This window comes from Lepisma saccharinum, chromosome 20 (genome assembly GCF_977018435.1).
Source record: "Lepisma saccharinum chromosome 20, izLepSacc3.1, whole genome shotgun sequence".
Taxonomy (NCBI): domain Eukaryota; kingdom Metazoa; phylum Arthropoda; class Insecta; order Zygentoma; family Lepismatidae; genus Lepisma; species Lepisma saccharinum.
In genome coordinates, this window is record NC_139248.1 from 22,516,945 (window position 1) to 22,541,408 (window position 24,464).

Here is a 24,464-nt window from a genome sequence, read left to right on the forward strand (position 1 = left end):
TCCAGTTACTCTTTTTCTTTTTTTCAGGGTGTAAGATTGAGTCTTTCTTACTTTCATTTCTTAACCTAAAGAATGTATGCCTACTGACACCAGCCACCTTCCAAAGTTCACTAACAATGAACGATTGACTATGTCCAGGGTTCTTTTCCTTTAAATATTCGAACATTCTTAAAATAGTTTTTCTCTCCCCACTTCTAATTCTCTCACCCTTTTTCCGTGAAGACTTACAGATTAGGAAGCTATTAATCAATTCATGAAACACTTGTAAAAATCACCGAAATGTTGACACACAACACTTCACCAGACCACCAAGAGTGTTAAAACGTCACTGAACTGTTGACCACGTACGAACTCATAACACCTGAGTATGGCTAAGACTCACGCCAGCGCGTCGCCTTACTTCACATGCTGATCGGCTTGAAAACAAACTGCATTTACAGGAAGTAATGCCTCTGGAGACCTTTGAGTGAAGACAAAAAGTAATTTCATTATTATCTTTAGAACTTTGTCGCTGTGAGTTTTTACGTAGACTTATGAAACAAAATTTGGTCAGAGACTACATTTTCCACTGCACCAATAAAAAAATCCGCACATTTTATTCAACAATTAATTTTTTTAGGGACATCCTTTTAAAAATATTGCCAGCACCACCATCACCAGTGACAACTGCATAGTAGTGTCGATTTTTTTTGTAACAATTCCTCCGATTTTACGGCATGATTTAACGTTTTGAATTGAAAAGATGTTCAAAATTTGGTTTCAATGAAAACTTGCATTTTAATTATTTTAAAATAATATGAAATAAAGTTCACAATTTTCGTCCTCGCCATTGTGTTCTACATAAAATGTTCTACGTTACTGTTTTTTTTCCCTACTTCACATAAATTTCAAAATCGACATATTTGGCAATAGCGCACTTTATTTTCCCATAAGAAAAGCATTGTCCATAAGAGCCCATTGTGCCTTCACGATGTGAAAACCACTTTAGAATGAACAGTGTTTTTAGGATTCTTGCAGCGAGGGATTGACATGTCATCATAGAACACAAGTTGACACTCATCTGCATTTAAAAAACTACATCCAGAACCCAAGTCATCACACTGGCTATTCATATTTCAACTGAACTGAGTATGGTGTTGCAAAGAAGTTTGTGTAATGTCACCCCTTGTAAAAAAGAAGAAATGGGCACTTAAAAAAAAGGCACCACAGCAATTGGAGGTAAGGCCAACCTACCAACTGCTGGCCTCACTCCCACATGCCTCAACAGAGTTGGGAGATCACCCAACCAGTTGCAGGGCGACGTGTGGTCAGCACAACAACGGACTCCCAGTTGTAGGTTTTCCATGACAGGGTTATGATACTCATTCATAGCTCCCTAATTTCCTCACAATGGCAGGTGGCCACTAGTCCCATACAGGAGTGCCCATCCCCCTCCCCCCCAAGACCCTGGATGCAATCCCCCTCAAATAATTTTTTAAATACATAATAACTGATTTTAATTTGAATGCAATAGCATGTCAAGTGGTCGACAGTTTTAACTTAAAATATAAACTTTCCACATGCAGAAATGTCAGAAAATGAATTACGTATAAACAGTGTTTTTGGACGGGGGAAAAATGTTAAAAAGCCCGCAACTTAATGATAAGATAGAAAAATCTAACTGGGCACACCACTGGCGTAATCATCATTTTTTACCTTCATTTTAAAAATTGTTCAAAGGAAAAATGGTAATTGGGGGTCATTTGAAGAGGAGTTTGCATTAATCATTTTGCCTTTTCCCAAGTTCTTTACTGCTTTCATTTGAAAATTTTGATTTTCTAAAAATTTCAGGAGCTGCAGCACCATCAGCTACCACCTTCCCCAAATCCCGTGTATGCCAGTGGGGCACACTTAATATTCCTACTGCAGTTGTATTAACCAAAACGGGTTTGTTCATTTAACTGATTCAATTATTGTTTCATACACAGAACCGTAGACAGTGAAAATAGAATTTGGTGTTTCCTGCATCAAATTCTCCTCCTATGCTTAGAGTACAGCGCCTTGAATAACGTAGTGTGGAAAACGACCCAAGAAACTGGTTCCCCGAGACGATGACAAGTAGATGGCAGTGCGATCGACACAGCAGCTAATTTTGTTATGAAAGTAATGCGGCTTAGTTAGTTTTTGGAATATATTGTGTAGATTTGTTTCTCTAGAAAGGCGGTAAGTGAATTGATGGAAACAGTTATATTTGTGGAGTGATTTGCAGTCACGAAATGGCATTAATTTACACAGAAAAGTAACATAAATGCGTTTTATGTGCGCAACACGAGCATCAACATATCGCATGTGAGGCTGGACGTCAAACGTTGGATTGTGTACACAAGTTTATTTTTGTATACTAATAAAATTGAAATAGTGTCATGAAGGAGAAAAAATGTTTCGTGGCGTACATATTATGAAGTCATTTTCCCGAAATGCAGATATTCGAAAGAATTTAATTTCATATTCCATGGAGTTGAAATAGCAGATTACGATGTACCTTGTCATCTCTATCAACAAATTGCTTGGCTGTAAAATGTCTACCTTGTACTTGATGAAAATAAACCGCAAATTAATTAAATTAATAATAATAAAATTAATTAATTAATTAATTAATTAAAATAAAAGAGTATTGTCTGTGTGAATTTCCATAAAAATAATATTTGTGACAATGACAATATTAATGAACCTTTCAGGATAATGCATACACAATACTAATTCTCGCAGCAATTGTCATGTTACGTGTTACAATCGATACCTATGTTTTCTTCCGTATTGTTAATAAGAAACTCAAGGACAGGTCATGATACACGGTTCATAATATTCTTTAATATTTTCGCGACTACTGTACCAAATATCATAACAATTTTCTGATGCAAAGAAATGTTACAAGGAAAAGAATCAGACGTTGCAGCAAAAACCCCATTTACTTTCATTATAAGCAGTCGAGCGCTGTACCCCGGTGTCAACACCAGCGCCTCTAGCGGATTTCATTTTCGACGAGTGGAACCAGCGAGAGAGAGCAAAACCATGCCGTTTTCCACACTACGTTATTCTAGGCGCTGTACTTAGAGTATTGCCTAGTCGAAATTTTCTGGATTGTATCTCAAGTGCAAATTACATTTCCTGCGATAAGTTCCATTATTTATTTTTCTGTTGTATCTGGTTATTAGAGCCCGGAAGTTCAGGCATTTATTTTCGTTAAAATAGGCAGGCAAAAAGGCATTTATAATGTGGAAAATAGGCACTAAAAATGAAAAAAAGGCAAAATAAACAAAAAAAAAGGCACATTTGGAAGTCGCTTACTTTTATCTATAATTTCTGGCAAAATGTTAAAATCTACATTGGGAAGAGCATTTTCACCAAATTCACGCACGTAACCATGTAACTTACCACTTAATGGCACACTAAATTTCGGCATGATGACAAATACACGATCGTTTCCCTCCAAAGTGCAGAACTAAACTAATGCAAAGCAAAGGCCCTTGGGCATTAGTGCTATTTCTTGTCAATAACGTCCTGACACGGACGCTGGACGTGATGACGTAATTGTGCAGATGTTCTGCAACAGGTTTTCAGCAGTCAATCATGCACAAGGAAATGTTAACCGAGAGGCAATATCCTAACTTAGCATGAAATACTTCTCTCTCACACTTTTCTCCTTCAGCAATGTTGAAACATGCGTGAGTTCAATATTACTTAAATAAAGCGAAAATTATTCACATAATAAACGGAAGAAAAATAAATGCCAACAACGTTTTTTGGGAGAAAAATAATTTATATACACACTTTTTTTTTAAAAAAAAAATGGTCCAATTTCATTGAAAAAGGCAAAAAAGGCATTATAATTAAAAATAGGCAGTGGGGTCCCAAATAGGCAAAATAGGCAAAATGAAAAGGCTTCTAAAACATTCGAAACAACATAAAAAACATATATCCGGAAAAATTTTATCAATATATCCAGTAGATAAAAAGAGGCATTTTGCCAAACTTCCGGGGTCTACTGATTATTTACAATGCGTTACTATGTAGTATATTTAGTAAAATCATTACAGTACAGGGAATAGACAATACAGTAGTATTTCTCATAGAACATCATTAAAATGATGCACCTGCAGGAAGAAATCACACAAGCCAAGTCTTGTGAATAGGCTGGATGGGGAATTAATTCGAAGCAAAATTCGTGCAATTTTTCCATTGCGATTCTCGATGTGTGGGATGGCGCAATGCGTTTTCCTTTTGAAGAAACAATTTTGGAGCTGTTTGGGAAACTGATCTATTCACCTTATGAACTGCGGCATCATCTCCTGAAAATTTACTAAAATGTTCAAACACCCCTCCTATAGTAGTATGCAAACACAGGGTGTCTACTAAATGTCTGTTTTTAAATTCCAGGTTTTTTCCAGGTTTGTCCAGGTCTGTTTATATTATTTTCCAGGTCTATATTTTTTTAAACAAAGAAAAGTTGTTATTGTTGATAACCCCTACCAGAAGGCCAGTTGAGAAAAATTTGCAGTAACTAACAAAAGCAAGCTGAGTTCTCACCTTTAACTGCCATGTAATTCATATTCCTTGGTAGTAGTATACTTTTTACATTTTCTTTTTACTACAAAAGTTCTAAAAAATATTTATTTAAATTCTAAGCATATGTTAATTTATATAATTATATGTTACTGCATATTCTTCTTGGATGGTTACTTTATTTTTACAAAATTTACACATACTCATACATACTTGGTCACACCCAGGACCAAGCTTTCACTGACTTTCTCAAAATTAACAAATAAATCCCTTGAATCCCAGCATTCCCCCAAAATTCAAGTGGAGGCAGTGACAGACTCTGCTCAGGTATCCCCGTGGTCGCCATCCACGTACTCACAAAACATAAACCCCTAAGTGAAGTGGACATATGTAGTGAACAGTGGCATGCCAGAGGAGGGGTTATAACCCCCCTTTGGCCCAGTATTCCTAAAAAAAAAGAACGTCAAAGGTAGGAAAATATGACAAAACAAAATGAGTGCTGACTACCAAGAAAAAGTATACATAACCCCTCCCTTTCGAAAATCCTGGGCACACTGCTGGTAGTGAAAATTGTAATTTTGAGAAAAATCCAGGTTTCTGGTTAAATTCCAGACTTTTTCTAGGTTATCCAGGTACAAAAGTAGATTCCAAGCTAATTCCAGGTTTCCCAGACACCCTGAAACACTACAGTACCGCCAGGTCAGGAACCAGCGCGGAGACTGCCTTTATGGCAGTGCCCTCTGTTGCCGCGTTTACCTACGAAGGAACTCATGGTCACAGAACCAATTACGCCCACCACTTGAGCAAGAAGTGACAATGTTAAAATTCCCCCTCCCCAAAGCAGTGATTAGGGAAACAGGATTCTGTCAAAATAAACATTCTGTGCTGTTATTGCACACCGGTTGGTACGGCGACTCCACTGTAAGAATTATATTTTTAAAACTGATGTTATTAATCGACATCAAGGATATTGTTCATGTCTCGTAATGCAGCCAACCTTCATGGTGGACTGGTTAACACAGCGCACTACAACGGCAGGGGTCCCAGGTTTGAATTCCGGGCTGGGCATGGTGTTCTTTGTAAAGTGTTCATCAACTTCATCATATCACCACTGTTGTATAGAATTGACGTCTCACGTATTTGTCTGTTTATTTACAACATTTATTTACACTTCTACCCTTCGCCGTATATACATCATTCCATAATAAATCCATTATCAACTGCCTTTTGTCCCATAACACAGAGAATTGCACTTATCAAGACTTTACTCTACGAGCGCACTATTTACCATAGCGCTAACCCGCCCCCGCAGTTTATCATGCAGAGGTCCCCACCCCGTCCTTGTATTAAGTGCAGTACAACTTATTAGAGCTACGAGCGCACTATTTACCATAGCGCTAACCCACCCCTGCAGTTTATCACGCAGAGGTCCCTACACTACAGCCTCACTCCATCGGGCCTTGTATCGAAGTTTCTGCGAGCCTGGGATTCTGAGATATGAGAGCATGTAACAAGTCGGAACCGGTATTTATACCTTCGATAAACGACTCGCCCCCCAACCGCCAGAGCAAGGTCCTATTGTTAACCTTTCAAAATGGGGTAGCCATTGAGAAAACCCAACCGTTGGCTTCCCGGACTACCGAACAAAAGGCAACCTAGGCAAGAGCATTTACACAGAAATACACTTTTACATACATATTTCCCTTTTTGCAGCTGTGTGCGTAAAAACCACACAGCACCACTCATTCTCATTGTCGCAATCAGCCAAAAGTGGAAGAAAAGCTATGGTAAATAACAAAAATCAAATCAAATCGTAATGCAGCTGTATTATAATCCTTCAAAATCATTGCCCGGATAAATGTGAGGGAAGCGAGCAGGAAAATTTTTATGTCTATTTCTTTGCAAACTTACAAAAATATTCAATTTGGCGTCAATACTTTCACTGGGTGCCAAAAACAAAAAGGGTGCATCACTAAGAAATGGGGTGGAAAAGTGGGACAAAAAATCAAGTAAATGGTAAGACAATGAAAAACTTTTAATTACTTTTTCGTATATAATATTATCACAAAATGGGAACCATGAAAATTATCTACCGTTATCGGTAAAAAATAATACATGTTTTCGGGAGAGGTCAATTGCAGCGTCATGTCCCCCCATGTTTTGTTCCACCCTTGCTCAGTGGGAGTAGCAATGCGAGTGAAGCAAGCAAGAACATTTTTGGGGTATTTATTTCGAAACTGGCAATAATACTAATACTAGTTAATATTGTCACAAGGGCTGCGAACTTTACTCCTTCTGATTTTTTCTCTTTTTGATCCTTCAGCAGCCATTTTTCCTCTGGGGTTTTGGCGCTCCTCCCCATAACTAATGCTCTATCTAAAATCACTCATCCGCATAACAAATATTAACCCATGGACTTCTTGTGTAGTAGTCAGTGGTATATTTAACTTCACTATGTTTTCATGTATCAGATGTTTGTTTTAGGAGTGAAGAAACAAAGGTGGATGGTTATGACCCACCGCTATCCCACTTAGCGAATAATTCAGAGTAAAATTCACTTCATCGCATGCAACTTCCAAATGGTATAGAATAATGACATCCTAAATAATGATCATCATACGCATTTTATACCAAAGTGCTAAATATTGCCCCCCCCCCCCAACTTTAAAGTTCGATTCCCCCTTACTTTAGAAATTCTGTGCCAATCTAAGACTTAAGATTGATATCCATTATCTGGATATCCCCCTCTCGAGAGTCCCCTCCTCAATTTAATGCTCAATCCCCCTAGTAGAATTCCTTGATAATGTCAAGAGTTTTATTGAGTCCCCCCCCCAAAAAAAAATAATGCTTAATCTCCCTACAAGAATTTGCCTGATAATTTAAAACTTAATAAGAACTGGACACTGTCACCCCTAAATAATACTTATTACCTGTCCTTAGCAGTATATTAGCATACGAAGTGATTATTTATTACATGATAACGAAGTTGAACTTCTGTCCAATTCTGAATTTGTTTATTCAGTCAAATTTCCATCAAAAAAAGCAATTAAAAAAATCCTCCCCCAAAAGTTGGGTGGATGCAACCTGCGTCCGCAAATCCACCCGTGGACACCTCTGGTCCCATCATACACTGGCTGAAATCTCAGGAGAAAAGTTGTTATGCTTTTCCCCAGGAGACCCAAACTAGCACAGGTTCCTTAACCCGAGCCCAAACCATGATACCTCTGTGCCATGGTGCAAGACTAGAATATTAAATAGCGAATTAAAAATGTATTTTCCAGAACAATGCATAAGACAGTATCTTGTGTCACATTCTAGTTATAATTATGAATAATTTAATAATTGCTGTACAAAATACACATATTTATTCATCTTGCTATAAATAGAAGTTTTTCAAATTTCTTTCACATTATTAAAACATGTTTTAGGAGAGAATAATATTAGACAAATAAATATGGCAATTAGACATTTATGGGTATAAAACCGATTTGAAAGTAAAGTTTGTAAAAATGTATGTAAGATCTTGTCCACATTTTTAAAAATATATATATCTCTCTCCAAAATGACATATAATCTTATTACAAAAAAATGTCAATCAACATTTACATTTACTATTTACATATTCACATTCTACTTAACAGTTACTTCAGTTGTAGCTATACTACACAATTAAAAAATATTTTCCTTAAAATTATGCATGTGTAAACATGATGAGCAGTTTAGGAATGGAGCCGAATTGCCATGATACATCCCTGTGGAAATTGAAAGTTTGGTTCCTCAAATATAATCTATAAGGACTTACTGGACAGTGGGAAATAGCATAATAATGGCAATGATGATAAGAGTCTTTTTTAAGACTGTAAAATCCACACAAGTAAATATGCCTAGATTTTCCACAATTTTTTTCTCGATCACAAATTCGCTGTCAAATCTTAACAGATAAGGATCTTTTGAAGCATCATGCTGGACTTGTTGCTCTTCTTTTCCTTGAGTTATGCTGAAATGAAGAATTCACGAAAACATTATAATTTCGCTAGGTTCTATAGTATGTGTCGATGAATTCCATAAGAGGAGAGTCGTTGGGTGGATATGACACACTCAGCATTCAGGGCGATGTTTTACCATATTTTCATCAGTGTTTGGAGTAGCTATACTCTATCCCATGTATCTCTGGAGTAGGGCCGCAAAGGCTGTTAGTCACTTTCCCCCCTCCATGCAATCTTGTTCCTCTCACGTGTTCATTGGTGGAGCCTTCTCACGTCACTACCTGCGTAGAAACTTGTTTTCGTTTGCCTACTCCAGAGATAGATGGGACAGAGTGTAGTTACTTGTAATGCAGTTACAAGTAACAGTTACTTTTCTTAGGAATTCTAGCTGTAACAGTTACTTTTTGGCAATAGAAGTACTTTACGACTGAAAATTAACTGAAATTTTCAGTCAACCTGGAAATTTGTAACATGGAAGTAGAACTAAATTTGGCAACTCTGTTTCCAACTGTGTGTCTTCTCTGGATGCTAAGGCAATGGATTTTTGTGGAATCGGCTAAAGTTAGAAGATCCATGCTTTATTGCAATTCATCATTTCTGATTCATTTTGCTTCTTGTGTATGTATTCACATGGGAGCAAAAAAGATGAATTGGAAGCAAACATTCTGGAATTTAAAGAAAGTCTTTATCAAGTACAATCAGGGGTATACCCTCTGGTTACCCTTACTCATTAGCATATACGTTCTGCTACAATGTGTATACTTTCTACTTTCGTTTAGTTTACATTTATTAATGTCATTTGGCCATTACTCCAGTGAGCTTATTACAGTCTAATATTTCTGGTTTTCCATGATCGGGAACATAATTTTGAAGTATCGAAAATCACAACTATATTATTTTCTATCTTACCCTCAACAATTAGTGGCAGACTATTAAACAGGTTATCATTAAACACTGTTCATTTTTTCACCCTTTTCATGTAAGTATTTTTCCCAAATTTTTCACTTTTTGCAATTCGATATGCTTTGATAGGGGTTCAATTACTGTTTGGTTTAAGTTTATAGTCAGATTTGAGTATGAAAAGGAATTTTATATATATAACTTTTAGTAGATATTATTAGCAATATAATTTAAAGTTGCTAATAGTATATAAACTGGTAATTCATAAAAGCAATATCAACAAGAAATTAAATTACAATAACATGGTGTACTGTAGCCTTTATGTTTATATGAAATCATTATAATATGCAGTTCATATTTTTTATTTTAAAAATGCCTTCTTTGTTGTATACATTAAAATTTGCATCTTTACACCAATTATGAGTATATCATCAGTATTCCAACATGAATAACATTTTTTGTAGGAGTTAAATGATTTCATCCATATAAGTAGAAGCATAATCCAAAGTTAATGGAAACATAGTCTCCACTCGATGTTTCATGAAATTTAGCATATACCCTGTGAACATTTTGGGACTACAGCATTACGTACAATACTGGCATGCCCAACAGTGCTGCAGTCAAAATGGTGTTTAATTTAGTAACAATTGTGCTGTGTGCTAGGAAAACTTCATTTAATGAGGGGGGGGGGGGGGTGGATTGTAAGCTGCTAGCTCCCTGCAAAATATATTTGTCTTTGCTAATATTTTTTATAAATGTGCTTATTATTATCCGGATAATAAATAGCCGGCCCCGTGGCAGAGTGGTTAGCACATCGTGCTACAATGCCAGGGGTCACAGGTTCGAATCCTGGCCTGGGTATGGATGTTTGTGAGTGTCTATTCATCATATCATCACTCATCTCCATCTTTGCAAATTAGCCAAAAGTGGCACAAGAAGCGAAGTAAAATAAAGCAAATAAAAAAATATCTGGATAATAAATGATAACTACATAAGTCACGTATGTAAAATACGTGTTTATGGAAAAATTGATCTAGTAAAAAAAGTTCATCCTCCAAAGCCAAAAGTTAAAGCCCATCATCCATCAAGAAGTGTTCCTTATTTAGGGTTTTCAATTTGAAATAAAAGAATTAGAGGCATGGATATTTCATTTTTGATGGAAACACGAAATGTGAAATAACACATTGTAGTGTTTATTTTTCATGTACTTGAAAGTTGCAGGGTGCATTTTCCTACCATGTTTAGTCACGAAATGATGTGAAATGATCTGCAAAATGCAAAATAAACTCTTAAACACGACGCGAAATTTTATGGTCTGAATTATCCTGAGAGTTATGTAAATAATGAAAAATTGGTTAATTCTGCTGTGAATATTTGAGATGAAAAAATGGACTCTCTTACACAGGAATAAACTTAATACTCAGAAGGGAAAAGCTTATTTTGTGCAATAAGTATAGCTTTAAAATCAAATTTAGCATTCTATCACCATTTTAACACCATTTGATATACTGCTTTTGATCCAAAATGTGTCTTAGTTTTTGTACCAAAATCTTAGTATTTTATTCACCAAAAATATGTGGCTCTAATAAGAAGAGCTGATTAATTACACCAATTTATTAATTACCTTCTCTTAGGGGGTATACTTCTCATCTACAAATTCATTGAACTTTTATTGTTACAGATATCTCAAACCCATGATTACTTAAGTTTTCACTTCACAGGAGTGATCACCATGTTTGCTTAATATTTATAATTTATTATTAGTTTTAGCTTAAAATGGAATGGAGATTATCCCTTAATTCACCAATGGTTAATTGTGAAGGCTTCTTTCACATTTGAAATTTCAGTCAGAGCAAGATATTTTTTTTTGTTTGTACAGTATTGTAGCTAACAAATTAATGTTCAACAAAATATTTGCAGGCCATCTCTGAAACACACAATATATGAATTACAATGGGAGGAGATTTTATTAAATATTTGCAGATGTGTTGTCCTGCATGTGGTCTTTTAATGTGTTATGTACCAGAATTAACCTTTGTGCATAAGTAAAGGTAAAAAAGTTCCCCATGTATATAGCAGAGTGCCATGAAGGCACATTTAGGGGATGTGGGGGAGAGGGCCCCACACATTCTCGGTCTCAGTCATTTTGAAGGTGATGTGATCAACATCACACTCCGGCTGCCTTTACCTCCGAGGGTTGCCCCCAGGTACCCATTGATTTCGGGCTGGGTGAGCCCCAGAGCCGCTTTATGCAAGGACAAGGCCAGAAAAATTCCAACCTTAGATCACCAAGCCCGGAAATCGAACCTTGATCTCCTGTCTAGCAGTCAGACAGCCTACTGACTATTAAAGAAATTGCTACATAGTTATCCCCAAAAACTTCTTGAGAAGTTGACAGGATATTTTTTCTTTACATAAAAATATTTTCCTGTTAAAGAAGGAAACAAATAAAGATCAGAGCAGATAATTTACATCACTAGAAAAAGTCTAACTGTAAAATAATACTGACTAAAAAATAATGCATGATAAGATTAACATACATGCATGAAGACAGTATTTACATTCAAAATGTTTGTAAGAAATGTTGATTTCTCTAATGTCACTTATGTCGTCGCCTTGTAATTAAGGGGTCCCAGGTTCAATACCTGGTGAAGGCACATAGTGGTTCGGATCCCATTTTAAACTGTAGGTCCAGTCCCGATTAGCCTTACTGTGCACAACGTGGACTTAAAACACCAAATCAATCAATCTAATGTCACTTAGTTAATAATAATAATTTTAGTATCCTTGGGGTACTGGAAATTAAACCACCCATTTTTTTAATCTTTATGTATGATTCTATACAGGGACATACTAAATGGAAAAAATATGGCAGTTGGGTGGCCTACTGGCTGCACTGCACTAAAAATGTTGACTTGACAGTTGAAAAGCCACAGATACAGACTGAATTTGACACGGTTACTCTAGAGTTTACTGGAGCCTTCGGCATAGTGGTAACGTCGTCGTCTTGTAAGCTCCCAGGTTCGGATACCACTTTAAAACTGTAGATCTAGTCCCAATTAGCCTATCTGTGCATGAAGATGAACTTAAAACTCAAGTCTAGTTTACTATATTAACTTACCCCTCTTTAACTTCACTCACATTAGTGATTTCACTGGAAACAAAAGCACCTTCTTCTGCAGAAACTAGACCAGACATATTCTAAACGATAAAAGCAAGTACTTGTAGAAATATCTGACAAGCTCATTCTTATTTTAAAGTGGCATTCAAAAATTAAAGACAAGGAACACAACAAAAGAATCAAAATTACTGTGAATGTTTCACTCAATTCCTGTCACCTGTCAATGCCTTCAGGTAGTCGAGAATGAAATAAAGTGCTTTCAGTATGAAAATCAACTTGAATTCTCTGTTAAATTCTTATGTTTTTTGTGAAATACATATTGTCATTTTCATATTTGTCTCAATACTACACATTAGAGCCATTCAGTGTTCTAATCATAAGTTCTGGCACAGCATCTTCACATGACTACATGCTGCATTTTCTGGAACTAAATTTGCTTTGTTCTCTCTGCATGTGAGATACAGAGAGAGAGAGAGGAGAGAGAAAGCTAAATGATTAGCACTCCTGTTTTGGTGCTAGTGGTTCTGGGTTTTGATCCCCAGTAGGAGCTCCAGAATTTCTGTGTTGACCCATCACCATGAGGGCAATTGGAGAGCAAGTTGGAAGTGATAGTTGCAGGGTCCGTTCTTGAGTCACAAAACATAAGCCATGGGACTCAAAGGTTTGACACAAGTCAACCAGCCTTGACCCAATGGAGTTTAGTTTATATGTATGTATATTTTAATATAATAAGGCACAATGATAGGTTCATATCTGCATGCAACGGACATTCACCCCCAACCACATCCTGATGGAAAGCAGACAGATGTTTTATTTGTAATTGTTTAGAATGAATTATTCTCATTGTCAGTAAGGAATTCAACATGTTATTTGAATTCATTTTTGTACACTCTCAAGGCATGACTAGTTTGCATATTTCAATCGTTTTACTACATTTTTCTAAGTGTCTAGGTAAATCACCATAACACAGGGAGAAAACCCGATCCATTATTACAAAATTAAACATGCAGCTTCAGTGGGTGTGTTCACCAAACTCTCAATTACAGAGGTTGATGTACTTATTACTGCAGTATTAACTGAATACAATTCATCCAACAACAGACTGCTTGCTACTTAAACACCCACACCCCAATACAAAATAAGGACACCTGCAATAGCTATAAACATGAAGCTTGTCAGAAAAGTATTGCTGTAACAATCATTATGAATTAAATGCAATAATTTCTTTAAAGGCGAAGAAGTGAATCTATTTATTGAACTCTATTACATAGTTTCTAAATATTCCAAACAGTGTTGGCTCAATTTTGTTCCAATTTTCTTTTGCATTGATCTACACACAGGATATTTATTCTGTCTTAGCACCAGTTTCTTGCCACTATAATATCAAATGCTTAAGAATGTTCATCAAGGTTTTTTCTGAAATATCTTCAACCACCATTCAAAAATGATTTTTATCGAATTTATATAAATTGTGAAGATTCTGTGTGTACAACACAACTCTAGATCTCATTTGATTTATAGCTATATTATTAAACCAATGCCCACAAATAATACAAACAACAATAATGCAACAAAAATCCACACTGTCCAGTGAATCTGGAAAGAGAATTCAAGTCTGGAATTACATGGATGATCACTGAAAGAACACTGGTTGTGTATAGGACGTAAAACTACCTCATTCAAAATACTAGCAAAGACAAAATTATTACTGTATCTCACAAGAGAATAGCCTTGTTACCAAAATATAGTTTTTTATATCAAATTGTACATGACCACTTCTCCTTGATGTTCGACTGAGTATTTCCCCACCCTCGTCACTTCGAAGTTGTCTAAAATTAATAATAAATATTCAACAAACATGGTTGATGGGTGACAGCATAAAATTCTTTTCTGACCCTCCTGAGAGCTCATTAACCCACAGCTGAGCTAAAAGGAACAATATTTTTTTTTTCTTTCAGCCTTAATTGGCGAGTTGCTTGTTGCTAGCAGACAGTGTTATGGTACCAAATTTATTAAAAGTTTGTTGATACCCAAACTGGAACAAATCATAAAATTCAGCAAGTTGAGCTTAACAGGTTTTAGTATAACCCAGTTTTGGTTGAAAGCATTCGAGATGCTACAGTCAAAATGCACAATTCCTTCAAGAAATATTTTCGGTTGATGGAAAAATTGACGACTACCGAGACTAGTGATGGTTCGGTATACATGATTTTAACTGAAGATTTGAGCATACCCATGGAACTGGCAGCAGCATCATGACAATGCCCTAGCCAATTCTCAGTGGAGCACTTTAACTCCCTCATAATCATTCGAGTTTCCCACCATAGAGCATGCTATGCTTGAGTGCATACAATCAAATATAATTTTAATGTGATGATAAATAATCGTAGAAATACATATGTAAAATATCCACTCTGGTAGTTTCAGATCATAATCATCTATTTCATTTTCATATATCATAATGTATTGCTAACAAAAACTAAATTACATTTAGTTACATTACATTACATAGTATGGAGCTAAAGTTTTGATTTCACTGCATCCTTCGCTTCACGATCCATACTTCAGAGTCCAACAGAAACATGATAGTTAACATGCACTACCAAGCTTTGAGGGTATACCACTCTTTTTTTCCTGCTTGAGCATTATTCACTCGTGACATCAGGCTCATACCCAGGATTTTTTTGAGGGAGAGGGGCAAACCCGAAAATGTGGAACAATGCCTTTTTTTTATTTTTACTTAGCTTTTATGCAGGGTAGGGAATTGTTGAATACTCGAGGGGGGAGATATTAATTTATATACACACACACACACATCTTGGTCTGAAACACTCCCACCCACCCCTTCCACACCACTCCCCCCAGCTCACAGGTGCAAGACCTGCCCCATACTCATCACCTCCCCCACCCTCCTGATCCCTACAGCCGCAGGTGAGTTCACCCTAAGGGCACCTGCAACTCATCCAACCTAATTTACACTCATCTGCCAAATCTGCGTCAACTTAGGCAAAACCTCCACCCCCTTGAATCTAAGGATCAATAATCACCGTTCCTCCACCCAAAACTCCGATTTCACAGTTGCCATCCACACCAACAGCCATAACACCACCTTCCATAACTGCTTCCGTGCTGCCATCATCCATCTTTTACCCCCTGCTCTGACACATCTTTCCGCAGGCGACGGGAAAGGGCCTATATACAAGGCACGTCCAGAAAGTAAGTTCCGTTTCAATTTATCTCCGCTGCAGCGCTGCGATCGCAGTTCCGCACATGCGCGGTAGATGCTCTGTATCAAGGAGAAGAAACGTGAGCCATTTGGAGATCGCTGTCAGTCACGTACGCTTTGTTGTGCTTCTTTACAATGTCGGTGTTGATTGAAAATCCCGCCGCTTGTGAAATCAGATCTGTGATTCGTTTTCTGAATGCGAGGAAAGTGAAACCAAGTGAAATTTATCGGCAAATTTGCGATGTTTACGGACCAAATGCGATGAGTGATTCAATGGTGAGAAGATGGGTCCGACAGTTCAATGACGGACATAGTGATGTGCACGATGAAGAACGAAGTGGGCGTCCATCTTTGGTTACAGAAGAACTGGTTCACGCGATTGATGACAAGATCCAGGAAAACCGAAGGTTTACAATTAGTACTCTCGTTATGGAATTTCCCCAAATTTCACGATCACTAATGCATGAAATTGCTGTCAAAAGGTGTTGTTTTTCTTCACGACAACGCACGACCACACACTGCAAATGTGACGAAAAACCTCCTACAGGGATTTGGCTGGGACGTGTTTGACCATCCTCCGTACAGTCCTGACCTCGCTCCTAGCGACTTTCATCACTCCTAGCGATCAGGAGGGTGGGGGAGGTGATGAGTATGGGGCAGGTCTTGCACCTGTGAGCTGGGGGGAGTGGTGTGGAAGGGGTGGGTGGGAGTGTTTCGGTCATCTCAAGTCTTTCCTTGGCGGTCAACACTTCAACAATGACGACGAGCTGAAAGAAACTGTTTCCAACTGGTTGAAGACACAGGTGGCAAATTTCTATGAAGAAGGTATACAAAAACTTGTGCCACGCTATGACAAATGCCTGCAAAATTTCGGCAGTTATGTGGAAAAGTAGTTTAAGAGTTGTAGAATTTTGTGCAATAAATAACTTTTCTGTATCTGTACACAATTTAATTTTATTACCAAACGGAACTTACTTTCTGGACGTGCCTTGTAGCAGGCATGCACGCCACTATACCCCCTGGACTCAACCTAGCCAACCAGTAACCCTTTCCTCTCCTCCCGAAAACTACCCACCCACCTTACAGTAAACACTGGTTAAAGTACTTTTCGTTATCTATCAACTGTTTCTGGCAACACTGCTCGTAGAGACGCTACGGTCAGTATTCTGTGCCTCTTCTCTAAGTGACGCCGATCTTTTTTCCTTCTATCTTGAAAATGCGACTCAGATCGTGAAATATTGAATTATTTCTCTTCGTGTGGTAAGTGTTTACTGTCTCCTTTACATATAAAAGTCATTAGATATATTTTATATGTTACTTTTATGTATTTCAAATATTTATAAAGTATCAAACTAATTCCCTTACCAACTGCCACTTGCCTGAGGGCCCACACTTCAGGGGACCCTGCGTCAGATGAAAATAATTGTGTGCGAGGTTTATTACACGTTTTAGGATGCTGGTTCTTCCATAAAGCAACTAATGTGACTTTAATTGACTTATTGTTTTGGTACGCTTAAAATTTTTAAAAAAATACTGAAATCATATTTTTAAAAAGCGCTACATAAATATCATGTTAATTCTTTTCAATCAAAAATAGTTAATATACAATATTATTTTAATTATGGAATGAAAGCATGAAGTGAAAATATCATTTGAAATGAAACAATGTAAATTCACTACAGGGTCAAAATTCAGTGTAAAGTAAACAAAAGAGAATTATGATTTTGATTTCTGCCACTTCTGGCTAATCACGAAGATGAGGGTAAGTGATGATATGATGGAACTGATGAAGGGACACTCGCAAAGAACACCGGGAGAATTGTGATAACATTATTGGATATGATTCAAAATTGTCACTTTGACAGACTTTGTGTGCACTCAGTTTTGTAATTAAATATAATGAACCTCGCACCAGTGGCACATCGGAAATGAAACACTAATTTAGAAACTTTTATTACCCTCCTAAAATTCTTGTTTTTAACCTTCAACATGTTCAACGAAATATATAAATTATGTTATAATTGTAAAAATGTGGATGTGGTGATTATATAAGACACCTGTACTTCAGACTATGGAACAAAAATCTCCAATTTTTTCAGGTTTCTGAAAAAGTTTGATTATATTGAATGCCCCAGGCCTCCCATCCACTTAGGGTCAGCCAGCCCTGTTCTGAAATGCCATGATAATTCTATGCTTAGAAAATGATATATTTATAAAGTAAATGATATGTACTAGCAATGATTCTTACAATGAAGAACATGCTTGAGTGTAAGTTAACCAAGAAAACAGACATTTTCGTATCACAATTGCAGTTCAAAAAAAATTGGGACAGAATTAAAAAGAATGGATTGTTCAGGCTAAATCGGGCATGTGATAGTCTTGCACCAATGGTTATAAAACTAAAATTATCAAATGTTGCTGACCGCATACTTCTGGAACTACCTTGCCACAAACAACCCATTCATTTATGCAAGGACAAAATCGAAATTCTTACAAAATCTTAAAAATTGTCATTTTTTCGTAGGTTTTTATAGGTTCACATTACAGCATTTCATGGTTCGAGTGGGGGGGGGGGGGCATGGCCCCCATGCCCTTGGATATGGCGTGTGCGATGTATTGTGAGCGAAAAGATCTTGCTGCAGCACTCAATCCAGAATATGGAAATAAGTATACTGAGGAAGAGGTTAGTAGGAATTTTTTTTTTAAATCTAGTATCTAAGGTTAAAAAAAATACATGAAGTAGAGAACTTAGATAATTTATTATTTTCATTGTATTCTGATCACTGTTCAGTGAATGGCAAAATTAAGATCAGGTTTTCCTAATGCGAAACTAACTAGAAAAAAAGGGGAGATTTTTAGAAATGCAACTAAGACTTTCATATTAATTGACCAATTCAAAAAACCACTGAACTCTACAAAGTGAAAAAGATACAAGTTACAGCAATACATATATATCTGACAGAAAACCTTTCTGCATACCAATTCAATTCACCTCAAGTTTTTCACACAAAGTACATTTACATTAATTTCATAACTGAGAGGATAGGAATTTAATATCTGCAACACAACAGTTGAAATAAAAATTTAAAGGAGTAACAATTATATGCAAAAAAAAAAATATGTTATAAAACAGCACATAAAAAAACCTACTGCAAATAACGAAACATATTCACTCATAAGATGAGTGGATATTTTATGATCTCTTACAAAAAAGATAAATCTGTAGTATAATGAAATCTATTTTTAAACATATTATGTACATAATTACATATGTTGGGCTTCAAATCCCAAATCAAAAAATGGCACATATTGTGGAGTTGGATGTAACAATTCATTTATATTTCAGTAAATATGTGTAGCCAAATCGTGGCTAACATTATGCAGTATTTTAATTACTGTGACATGAAAAAGAAATAATGTTTATATGTACACATTAATACCTTGGTCTACTTGTGTTCAGCGAATAGGTACACATCACTATATTCTTTACATATTTTAAGTGCAATATTTTGCATGGCTACCTGGACCAAAAATGAACAAAATGAGAAAACAATTTTTCGTTTGGCTGGCATGCATGCACGCACACACACACACATATACAGGAATATTGGGAGTTCATGTTATTGATTTTACTTTTTTCAGAACTTCTAAAATACAATAAAAAGAGTTATATTTATAGTTAAATATTTTATACAAATGCAAAATATTTGTAATGGTTGTTGAACATGTTATTACAAAATATGACACTTTATACCATGGAATACAGTTGGGAGAAAAGTGTGTTTTTGTTCTGGGGTTCAAATAATAATCAGATGCTACTGCAGTCACTGCGGTTTAGTCATTCTTCACCTGGGAGTAAGCATTTAACTTTCCACAAGATAGAAGTATTATTTAATTTGAATATTTTTCACAAGAAAATCGATGCCTCATGTGAATGATACACAATTGTTGCAGAAGACTGCAAATTTCACACAGTCACTATGTGAATTAATCTGTATAGTATACGAAAATATGTTTTGCAAATAAAACACTTGGAAAATATATTGTTCTGGACCTTTAGCATTAAGGGTAGAACAAAGACCCTTTTGTTTGTTTTCCTGCAAAAACAGCTTTTACAACTATATCGTCTTTAATCTGCATCTGAATATGAAGTTTGCAGCCATGAAAATTTAAAAGTGTCTGGTGAGGGTTTCCTATTTCCTTCTCATTCAATATACAATGGAAACTTCATTCTACATTTTTAGGGGACAGACTTAAAAAGTTACTTGCATTACAACAATTTTGCATTAAAAAGCGTTAAACTTTTTTGAACTGAAATATAATCAATTAAATTTCAATATTTACCTCTTCCCTTCTGGATCTTATTATTTGTTCTAGTGAGAAGGAACAGACCATGCGTTGAAAAGAAAAAAGGAAAAAAAATCACCTTTTTATTGGGGTTTACATTATTTTCAAATTCAAAAGTGTTTTCTCTCATTGGAACAAAAATGTCTTGCATTTCAACGCCATCAGTGAAAAATTCTTATTTGTAATGAAATGGGAGTTTCTGATTCCAATAGACACAAAGCTATTTCAAAGCTTGTTTGCTTGCTAAAGTTTGTTTTTTAAAGTCCACTTCGATCCTGGAACCCCATGATTACAAGCCAACAATATTACCACTATGTTACCAGGGAGGTTCAAAAGCTAAATCAAGTATGCCATAACATTTGGGTTTGTATGAAGTGAATGTAATTAGAAAGTTTCAAAATAGCATCTCTTAAATTTTTTCTTTTTCCCCCTTCTCTCCTTTCTGATAAATACAACACTGTCCATGAAATAATGGGATCGAGCATTAGAATAGTGTTCAATATCAAATTTGTGCTCATTCATATATGCCAATTCTGGTTGATATCCATACGTACTTTGAAAATAGGGTTTTGTCACATCCCTAATTATTTCTAACCTCTACTTGTTAACTCAGTTTTGCTTAATTATTCATTCACCTCTCTTCACTCACAAACTGTCATTTCACAGACCAAAATATATTAGAAGCCAGTTGTAAATCATACACATTTGGAATTCAGTAAGAAACTATATCCATAAAACCAACATGAAAACTTCTTTTCTTATTATACGACAAATCCAAGTACTGGTTTACAATGAAAGAAAATTGTGGATATTGCACTGTTTACAAACATATTGGACACCTTATTTTTCATGAAATTGTATATATTGGGCCATTTCGTATAAAGTACTCCAGAAAAAAAAAACAGCAAAGTATTGCTTGACAATTTTTTTTTTTTTTTTTTTTTTTTTTTTTTTTTTGCATTTTTTACCCTGATGTGTTGGTAGTTTGTTGGTTGTGAATTAAAATTTGTTAAGACTAATTATGGTAAGTACTGATGCTAGAATTATTGATGATGCCAATGCTTGAATTATGAAGCACTTACACGGTGCTTCTATACTTTGTTGGTTGTCTGATACAAAAACTAATGGAATAAATTATATTAAATTCATTTCTAGCATCTCTTGTTTACAAGTGTTAGCAATTTTCATTACTACCAGTAATTGTGTTGTTAATATTTAGTATATCTCAAAAAATACCTCTGACACATGTACTAATTTCCACTTATGCCGATACTTGGGAATTGTAATAATCTAACTGGAACCATGGCATATGAATGTATCACTGTTTTGGTTTAAAATATTCATTATTTCATGCAAGAAATTTATTTAATAAAAAAAAAAATTTGTGATGCTGTTGCTAAAATAATTAGAATTATACATAATTTCCAAGAAATGTAGACTGCAAATGTGGACCCTGTGACTCTCGAACTTTGAAAAAGTTTTTGTTTGAAGTAAACTTTATGAACAGGTAAGTTAATCAGGACTGGATCCCTTGCTTAAAAGGTGACAGCTTTACCGCTATGCCACTGTGTCAATTAAATCAGAATTAATATTTTGTGGTAGGGATGGGCTAATATGAAATTTTGACCCATACCCAATAAAGTACAGATATTCTACAGATCCAATATAAAATTCCAAAATTATTAGAAATTAAATTAGGCCTGCATCAACCTATCAGGGTAACAAATAACACAAAAAAAATAATTTTTTAAACAATAGACAAGCAACCCATTCTTGACCATTTTACAAGGTCAACTTACATTACAACTCGTTAAGCTTCGTAGAAAAAAAAATTGCAATGAGTAGATCAAAAGAAAAATAACATTAAACCTGGGAAGAGATGTCAATTAAAAAAAAAATCATCTTACAATTTCAAAGAATCACCCTCATAACTCAGCCACTGTTAACAAAAATTATGTAGTCATTATTTCTAATATTGTTGCGGTTCATTGAAAACTGTAACATTACAGTCTTCTTTCAAATAAATATTTCCTCTTTTCACATGTTATGTGTAAAATACTGTTCTTAAATCATTACAAAACTAGTAGTTCACATGATGTAAAAAGTGTTTTTTTTATTCCACAAAAGTATTATTTCATCAGTTTCCACACAATCAAGGAATAAGAGCAACTTTCGAGTGTATAAACTATTGAATTCTTTTGTAATACTCTAGGTTGTTAAATATGCAACTTGAAAACAACCTGCCATAAATTCTCAATAACTTCACACTCAGTACATATCGGACGCAAAATACAAACTCCACAATAAGATTCAGTTATTACAGTTCACACCATATGGACTGAAATTGATTGACAAGAGATAAAAACATATCTATATAATACCAGATTTAATAACTTCATTTATTATTATCTTATTCATTTATTAACAAAAAAGTACTACAAATATGTTGCTTTATCGCTTGCATATTCACAGCCAATGGCATTAAATATGTATATAAACTACATGTTCCCAAGGATCATGAAATAAATGCCAAAATAAATATGCAGTACTGATTTCTTCCATTTACATACAGGCGAAATTTCACTGTTAACAAACCTACTGCGGAATACAACTTTCTACAAAAAGTAGTGGATTCAAATGACTACTGTGAATGGTCTGGTAAAACTAGAGTAATACTGATACCAATATTCTGGAAAGTTTCAAAATGGATCACTACCTTTCTGGAATTTTGTGTCATACAAAAACCCACTACTTGGAAGGACAAAATTGTATAACAATAAAAGCTTACTGATCTTTTCTAAAAAAATATTAAATACGAGATATGTTCAGAAAGTAAGAACTGGTAGGTTGTTAAAAAAACACACACTGATGATAAATTTATTGTGGTCAGCCAATACCCATACAGATACCCAGTGATACCGATATTGATGCTTGAAAATTGAATTAAAAGTTGTTCAAAATATGTTTAATATTGGTATGCAGGCATTTCACTCCAATTATATGCATCAATTTACCAATAGTTTTGCTTTAAAATATTAAAAAATATGTGTTATGTAATTAAAAAGTTTACTCAAAATTGGCACAAAATAAAAAAAGAACTTCAAATTTTGAATAATTTCCATGATAATTGGGACTTTCAGAAAGTGTTGCATGCAATTTTCGAGGACCTCATGAACAAGCAAATGCTGCAAAGTATCACCGGCAACAGTATAGGCTCAGGACTAGCCGATTTCCTTAGAAATTTTTTGACAGTCACCATCATTGTTGAAAAAAAAAAAAAAATTTCATTGTTGGGCCGCGGTGGCTCAGTCGGTAACGCGTCTGACTACCATGCTAAAGGTCCCGGGTTCGATCCCCGGCCGGTTCAAATCCGGGAACTTTTCTAACGATGGAAGCGGCCCCGGCGCCCACCCAGCGTCGAATAACATGGGTACCTGGGGGAAACCCTGGGGGGTAAAGGCGGTCAGGGGCGTGATGCTGATCACATCAACCCCACTTACGACCGGATCAAGAAAGTGTGGGGCGTTACCCCCACACCCCCTATACGCCTTCATGGCGTGGTGCTATGCACAGGGGAGCACTTTACTTTACCATCATTGTTGAGGCACTTGCCAGACTGAGATATGAACATGAGTGTCTGGAGGAGGGGCAAAGGGTGTATTGCCCACATCCTGTAAAAAAAACTATGTATTTCACACACATAACTTCATTTCAGTCACAATAAATTGAATTAATTATTATAAGTGACTGATAATTACAAGTAAGACGTTTACAGACCTTTGCAAAAACATGATTACTTGAACTGAAGCAATGTTTTGGTGGGGATGCCTTGCTTGCAACCCCTTTCCAATCCTGGAAAAAATCCTGCAGAGATCTTTATAGACTCTTGTCGAAAAAATCAGTCACCCGATTCTTTGTCATGAGTGAGTTTCCTCTTACCATTATTTTATAGAGCATGCAAAGTTAATGTAGTGATGCATAGACAATTCGCATAATCCATTACAAGGTATGAATACATCAATTCTGGAGTGTGTAAGTGTTTGTTCTGAGCTGTAGGGTCGATAAAAAGTTTGTATGGACTGACGTTTCGCACACATTTTTCTGATTTTCCCTTTATTAAACTACATTCTGTGGAAACAACTCTTGAGGACCAAAGCCTGCCAAGTGGCTATTTTCATTGGGTGACACATTAGAACCACTGCTACTGTTTTCTGGATTTTGAGACCCGAGTCTGTTACTAATGCCTTGACATAGTTTCACAATTGTCATTGTGATGTTGGGTTAACAGCAAAATTTTTCGAACTTGTACCAAAAGTCAGAGCGCTAACCATTCAGCTACATT

At 35.8% G+C, this 24,464-nt stretch overlaps 1 protein-coding gene across 1 annotated transcript in view; it reads right to left on the reverse strand.

Moving 5' to 3' along the window:
• The window catches only part of LOC146003378 (uncharacterized), a 194,370-nt gene that overhangs the window by 145,063 nt on the left and 24,843 nt on the right, over positions 1 to 24,464 (reverse strand). Inside the window, exon 10 of the mRNA XM_083141659.1 lies at positions 12,550 to 12,629. Coding sequence (XP_082997785.1) covers positions 12,550 to 12,629 — 80 coding nt within the window. The remainder of the gene's footprint in view (positions 1 to 12,549; positions 12,630 to 24,464) is intronic.